General features: G+C 40.3%; 1 protein-coding gene across 1 annotated transcript; it reads left to right on the plus strand.

The window, feature by feature from the left end:
* The first annotated feature begins 463 nt into the window (after positions 1–463).
* On the plus strand, positions 464–8,145 carry LOC310727934 (TMF-regulated nuclear protein 1-like). The gene is made up of 2 exons (XM_083544949.1): positions 464–662; positions 1,739–8,145. The coding sequence occupies exon 2, from the start codon at positions 1,808–1,810 to the stop codon at positions 2,312–2,314; it is 507 nt and encodes a 168-aa protein (XP_083401075.1). The 5' UTR covers positions 464–662; positions 1,739–1,807; the 3' UTR covers positions 2,315–8,145.

Raw genomic sequence — 8,145 nt, forward strand, 5'->3', positions numbered from 1 at the left:
CTACACTTCAGCCCACATTCATTCATTTGAAAAAGTAACAGGTAACGCCCCATACGGTAACAAAGTTACTTTATTTTTAAAAGTAACTCGTTACAGTATTAGTTAGTGTAAAAAGTAACGCATTACTGCCCAACACTGGTTATAAAACTATAGAGCATCTACTAATAATTATTTACAAATAAACAGTTTTTTACTAATGCAAATATGTTCAAAACTATGCATCTCGATACAAATGCCAACTTGTATCTGATACACACTTTTTAAAATCATGTTAAGAGTAATGACAACAGGAGAGGATGGTAGCTTATAGAAACAATCCCAACTTTATCTCTCTAAAGCTTCTCTGGGACAATGTGCAAAGTGCTGTACAAATAATTTAATTTAATTTAATTAAAAAAAAAAGTATATTGTTCAATTTTGGTTTCACTTCCATGGTTTTTTATGCCTACAGAGGAAGAGAAATTGATTTGGTCTCAGACATACTTAAAAATACATTTTAAAGAAAAGCTAGACATGGTGAGGAGGTTGGCCAACCATGAAGCTAGCTAGCTCGTCTCAGCCAGGGAAAGGGTTTGTTCACCACTTCCAGACCAGTGAATACGAGCGGTACTACTGGATTACAGCCTCTGAGGAGCGGTGCACATTGTGAATGTGCATCTCTGGTGAGTAGGTTGGATTTTATTTACATTTTGATGTTTTTGTCATGTTATTAGACAGATGTTGATTCTAAACTGCTCCAGATGTTGTAGGTGCACAGTTGCGGTTGTAGTGTAGAGGTTTGGAGTCTTAACTGGGTTTCTTGCTTTAGTAAAATGTTTTTTTACCCTCCATATGTGAAATGCTTAATGGTTTTTATAATCGCGACATGATAGTGGTGGCATTAAGAGGTGGATTAAGTCGGGTACGTCCCCACTGAAGGCCCGGGTACCAAATGCACGGCCAACCAAAAAATCAAATAGTAACAGTTGCAACAAATCTTGATTTATTTTTAACATTTTAAGTGACATTTTCCTTTTAAGTTTGTCATTTAATATCATCTATTACATGACCTTTAAAGCAGATCCTGTACGAAAGGCCGCTATGCGCTGTGCAGTTATCATACTGCTCATATTTCATACACTGTGAGTCACTATTGAGATAAATGAGCTTCTGCCACCTGCTTTATCATTTATCAGCACCAGTGTCTGTTACTTAGCAACAACGGACCGATCCGCATCACCAAATGTTACGTTTGAAAGTGGTCCAGAACGCGCTCGGCTATTTCTGACCCATGCTGAGGAGGATGACGGAGAGAGACGAGAGGAGGATGATTAATACAGGGCTGTGATGCTGATGATGGGGAGATGATTGCACTGTTTCCAAGGATATAGAAAAAATGGTTGTGAAAGGGAAAGAGGCAAATTTGCAGTATGGCCTTTTTGACAGTACACCTTGGCAGCCCATGAGGTTTGAGGTTTTTTACGATGGTAACGTAAAAGGTATGGAGAGAATGGATAGTGTATGCTGGAGAACAGAGAGAAGATAGAGGAGGAAAATAGAGGAGGGAGAGCTAGCGCTGCTGTCCAATCCGGTGCAGTTGCCTCATTGTCTGCATCCAATGGCTTTCGAGGAGGCTGATTCAGCGCAGGAAAGCTGCTCTGCTGCTGTTATTAATGAATAGAGCGTCTCTCTGCTCACACAGCACCACCCCTCATCTCTCTCCCTCCCACACTCGCTCTCGTCTCTCTTCTCTCTGCAGAGCTGATAACAACCTTGGAGGCTTCGCTACCTTTGGTTACGAGCAAACAATCCACGTCTCTGGGACAAAATGAAGAAGCAACAGCAAGAAGATGAGAGCACTTCATCCTCTACGGCTCCAAGATCGTCCTCTTCCTCATCTTTCCTGGTTCCACCACCAACCCGGAGGTCCGTCTCTATGGGGGACTTCCGGCGTGCCCAGACTGGTTCGGAGATGCCGTCTGCCCCGTCCACAGCACCGTCCTCCAAACTGGTGACCCCCAGTTCGAGCATGGAGTTTGAAGCAGCCCGACGGCGCCTGCTAGAGGTCGAGGAACGGCGGCGTGTCATCCAGGAAATGGAGCGTGGTCTGGAAGAGCTGCGTGAGGTGTTTGTTCGCTCAGAGCGTGAAGCAGCTGAGCACGGTGAGCTGGTGGCACGAGTGGCAGCTACTGCTCAGCAGAGCGAGCTTTACGTTTCCGAAAACTCTCAGAGGCTGAAGAAGGGGTTGCGTTTCAAACGCCACCGACCCACCATCATCTTTTCGTCCATGTTGGGGCTCAGAACGTGTCTGCCCTGGCCTGTTAAACTCAAATAGCAGTGGACCAACTCTCTTCTGAGGACGAGGATGAGAGCACTCACGAGTCCATGCTGCTTCAATGTGAAACGCTGAAGCTTCGCTGCCATGTGAGACACCAAACTTCTGCTCAGTGATCTGTGTGTATGTATGTATGTATGTATGTATGTATGTATGTATGTATGTATGTATGTATGTGAGCTGCTTTTCTCTCTTCCTGCTTGCACAGACTATGTGTTGTCTTTTTTTATACGTCCAGTTAATGAACAGAGAGACTCAAAGGTGCTGTGTCCATACGATACAATGAACAACAAACAGAGAGCTCTCGAAACTCTTCACTCTCTCTTTTTCCTACGAGAAATGGTGTAACGTTGACGTGTTTCCTCAAGTCACGTACTGCATCGTTCGTAGCCGTTGTTACGTATGCTGGTCTCCTCTCCTGGGTGAAGAGCTTGGACATGGGGGAAGGAGCTCTCGTCTCGTCACGTCCCGCGTGGCCTCCTGTGTTGCCTCTGCTGCCTAGGAACTCAGTTTGCTCCAGAATGTATGGTAACACCAACAGAACCTTCAGCCTAACATCTACTAATGGCCATTCATGTTGCTGCTTAAGCGTAGGCTAGGTTTAGGGGCCACTGTTTAACACAAGGACCTATGTACAGTTTATATATCATGTCTTTTCTCTTTTCTTTTAGTCAGTAAGGGTATAAACGTTCAGGTACACACAACACAGGTGCAAAAAAGTCGAACCGTCTTTGGTGCATTTTTTCGGGTGGTAACTTATTTGTCGGCAGGTTAAACAGGGTCGATAATGAACTCCCTACGAGCACCATAGTCACTCCGAGAATTTCTAACTAACAAATCCGATGTCTTCTGAGCATTAGGATCCAACTCAAGCTGGTAGAGCCGTGTCGCACGGTCGGAACTGTACCATTCTCTCTCCGTATGTGTGTGTGCACGTGTCTGCTTGTGATGGAGAAAGAAAAAAAAACTGTTTATGAGGCTCAGGAGAAAGTCACCAGGGATTTCTATTCTTAGCAAGTGCACGTTAGGACAGGAAGTATCTGTGCTTCAGTGAGGGAACATACAAATTTTGAAGGTTTAATAAGCAGAATATGCTTTGAGTCTGATTTCTGTGGGTGACATGTTTTGAGGTGATCTACACTCCTCCGAGTCTTCATGGTGTAGAAATCTACTATGTAATGCTTAGTTTTTTAAAAGTAAATTATATAATACACAATTATCTTAGACTTTGATTTGAAACTCGAGCATTTATATATTTTGTGCATTTTTTTTTTATGGTTTTCCCAAAGCGTTTGCATGAACTGGCACCAAAAACGCCAAAAAATCTAAGTATAAGGTTTAAGTATGTAAATTGGTGATGAAAAATAAAAGCACGTCGAGTGTAATGAAGAAAACCTGCTGCTCCCTGAGCGAACCTGACAGGATTTTCCAGAACCTTCCGCCTCGTGCATGTGCGTCTCGTGCAGGTGCGTCTCGCACGTGTGCAGTTCCGGACTCGCGTCTCTACCGCACTGGCCCCACGTCACTCAAGTTATACGCTAAGGCGCCGAGTCTGGCCGCCATGTTGGATTTTTTTTTGCAATTATTTTATCCAAATATTCCATTGGCAGGCGGCAGTGAATTTCACACCAGTCTAACCCTAATGGACCCAATTCTCCTTTCACTGTAGCCACAGCTGCACCGTCCACACACATCATCTCTAACAGAAGCATCAATATTAACCTCATAAAATGACCCCGCATTTTTGTTTAGTTTTTTTCCGTGCATTTTTGTCCATTTTTTTTATGTGCATTGCGGAGTTCAAATTAAGGCAAATTGTGTGTTTTTGTGCAAATTCTACAGGGGAAAGAGAACTCGAAAGTAGAAATGGTTCATGAAAAAATTTAACAAATTATTTTGGCCCACCTTTTCTCACGATGTCCAAGGGTGGACAAAGATACATCGAAATGTACTTTAAAATAAAATACAGATTTTTCGATCTTGCGATGACGAGAGCGATACGACAAAATTGTACAAATATTTAAAATTTCATGCAACAGGCAGCAGCGTACGATGTATGATACGCTGGGACGAGCCTATCTCTCGCCCTGTGAGATGCCCCACCCTCGCTAGCGGTCAATGGAGTAAAGTTGTCTCAGTGTGTATTTTTTTTCAAACAGCAATTTTAGTGATAAAACCGTGTCTTCCAAGCACCCAAGTATGTCTCCTGCTTGTAGTGAAAATTATAAATCAGCATGAAGCGGGAACGACTATCACAGTCATAGTACCATCTTCGACTTACGATATTTTTTACTTATGATGGTTTTGTAACGTAAGTATCCATCGTAAGTAGAGAATACCTTGTATCGAAACTACAAAATACAGCAGCCACACCATGCATCTAAATAAACAACTGTATTTTTGTATTTAAAAAATACAAAAAAATACTTTTACAAGGGAGCATGAAATTTCTTCACAAACCTTCCATCAATTGGCTTTCTTTGATCTGTTCTTTACAATTACACCAACTCATTTGATCTCCCAGATGAAGGTTAGTTTTAAAGTAACCAACAATTTAATGTTGAACAGGTTGCGAATGAATCATAATTGTATCCTAATTTAGTTACTTAGTGTTTCGAAGGGCGAATTTACATCAGTAACACCGACTCAGTGTCAAACAAGTCGTTCATAAGAAAACAACTGATAGCACCTGCATTCATAGCATGAATAATTTGATTGTTAATCATAAATATAATACTATATTATGTGTCAGACAGTCATTCATGTAATGGTATGCAAAAAAAATTATCCTACTAAACAGCTACTGTAATTAGGGTACAATAATATTTATTTATTGATCATTGGATGCCTATTTGAAAGCTGGCAGGCTGCACGCTTCTTACCTTCTCCAACCTTCTTCCATATGGATCAATATTCTGTTCTCATCTCAACACATCTAAACAAAATACTAAATAGTCACCAATCAATGTCCACATTTTTATGAAGTCATCATGTAGATTTTTAAAACTACAAAAATAGAAAAGTATTTTGATACAAAATATGATGCCATTTTCATCCAACCTATCAAATACAACATTCTATTTATACTGAAATACCTGTATCATAAATACTGCGCATCCCTGACGATGTCGGGTTGTTTTTAAAAAAATACTTCTTGTAAATGTCCTTGTATTTGTATCTGCGCCCAAATCAATTTCTTCTCCTTTGCCAGTGGTTGTGAATTGAAAAAACAGCTATAAAATCCATATGAATATACAGTACAGTGTGGGCTACCGCCCGCCTCAGTGGCCTCAGTGGTATTGAAGGCTAGTTTTCAAGTGGCTCACACTTTATATCCGTAGCCCACCCTGTATTTGCACTTGTGCAGTTTGTGACAGATGCGGGTTGCGAACTCTGACTGGTGCGCTCTCTGACCGTCCGATTAAAGGGCGTGAAAATGCCAACGTTACTGTAAGCCTGCTAGATGGCCTTGTAGTTGTAAACTTGCAATCTGACTGATTAAAGCAACAGCTCCAAGCAACATAGATTTGAAGCTCTTGAGAGAAACGCTATAAAAGGAAGAGATACACTATTGGAAATGTTTTGAAACATATCTTTCTGGCCTTGATGGCCCGTCACTGATATATGCTTATTTTTGATAAAATAATGTGAAAAACAGGCCTTTAATAACAATTTCAACTTGTTTGAACAAAATTGTATTCACAAATTTGATTGTGGTCTTTGAAAGCTAACTATGTAGAGTATTTCAAGGGCTTTTCTCCATGTTAGCTTAAATCGCTCATGTTTGTCAAACATTTCTCGACAAAGGGCTACTTTTTTTCAACCCCAAACGTTTTCAATACTAACGTTTTCAGTACATGATGAACTACGTTTCCGGTTCATTTATGCTACGCCATAATTTTAACAGAACACAAACATCTATTGTTCATAGAGGTTTGACATATGTACTGTACACCTCCAGCTCTCTAATACACAATATATAGCCAAGAGTGTGTGCACACCTCACTGTCACTCCTGTATATATAACTAGTTTGGATAGAAGGTCTAGGTAACCTATTTTTCTGTAAAAATGAGGCCTGAACCTGTTTCAGCATGACATTGTTCCTGTAAGGTTTATGGCGAAACAGGGATTCAGTTAAAGAACTCCTAAACAATAACCTGACCTCAACCCTGGTAAACAACTTTGAAATGAATTGGAACACACTGACTGAAACCCGGACCTTCTCAAACCATCAAGACCTTAAATTATTGCTGATTGAGCACAAATCCCAATAACCACACTCTGAAATCTAGTGGAAAGCCTTCCCAGAAGAGTGGAACTATTTCTAATGAGAAAAATCAGACTAAATCTGGAATGTGCATGTGTAACAGTGAGGTGTCAACATATAAATGGCTACATAATGTACTATTTATTAAAAGTATTTTTGAAAATATTATCTGAAATATATCAGCTTTTGGAAAAACTTATATAAAAAAAAAAAATAAAAAAAAAAGGTTCAGCTCACAGTCACAAGCTGCTCAAATAATGTATGAGGTACAAATTATAGTATGATGGAGCCTACAGTGGTGTGGAAAAATGCGAAATATTGGCTATTTTAGATTAATAGCTTCTCACACCTGGACACTAGTCTATGCATTTTTACTCGACATATACTAAAGAAAAACCCCAAAGTATATCATTTCCTACTGATGAACATGTACACACTCAGAAAATGTAGTAAAAAAAAATCGAAGGTCGCCATGCTTTTCCCCTCAGGAGCACATATTTTGTAGTATATTTGGAAATGTGAATGTAGTGAATCTTAAGGTCGAATGTATGGTACATATTTGGCCTTTTGAGCAAACATTTCTACACTTTGTATATTAGCAAACACGAACGTACCATTTATTTTTATGACCATGTACGGATGTTCAAATCGCTATTCCTGGTCCGTGTGTGTAACAGATTTTTCTCAAAAAAAAAAACACTCCTGAGAACAGAACGCATTCTTCAACTAACATTTATGGCATTTGGCAGATGCTTTGATCCAGAGCGATTTACAGTTATCTTATTTATATACAAATGAGCTGTTTAGGGGCCTGGCAGTAGAAGCATGGCAGTGCCGGGATTTGAACTCACAACCTTCTGATCTTAACCACTGAGGTACCACAGAGCTATCATGAACTTCTCCATGAGCTCCTACTGTAAATTGAGCACAAGGAGTCAAACGTTTTCCCACCACTGTACCTCTGTATCTGCATCGACACGTGTAAAAACGCCGGTTATTCATCCGATGCCTTACTCGGTCTGTAGAGTTTGCGTTTAAACGGTTATATGTGTAGACGAAACCTTGGCTTTGCCTCTCGATTGTTTTTGCACTGCACCTCAATGGAGTTCTGCTGTAAAGGAAAAACAATTTTCCCCCAAAAGAGCTCAGTGAGTGCGCCCACTCTGCGGCACGAATGTACCATACGTCCTAAACGTCCTCAACTTTTGCGTTATTCTGTTGTTTTGGTGATGTAGAAAGCCTGATACCAGAAACCCCCCCCCCCCCCCCAAACCTCAGATGATCAAGCCAGCACTATTCTTTCTTATCTTCTCTATTATCTTTATGACTCCAGGCTTTCTGCATGAATGTACATGAATTGCTCATTGTAAAAAAACTGCTCTGATGTGCTTTTATCTAAAGAAAAACGATTGTATTTAAATTACACTACATCCTTTAATGTCATTGTATTGTATTATATATTTGAGCTTTTTTTGTTCATTCTCAACACACAACAACGGGTAGGACCTTGCTGATGATGATGTATGATCCTAAGAAATAATAAACACGGATTTATTTCATGGT

The sequence above is a fragment of the Silurus aristotelis genome (genome assembly GCF_946808225.1).
Source record: "Silurus aristotelis genome assembly, chromosome: 6".
Taxonomy (NCBI): domain Eukaryota; kingdom Metazoa; phylum Chordata; class Actinopteri; order Siluriformes; family Siluridae; genus Silurus; species Silurus aristotelis.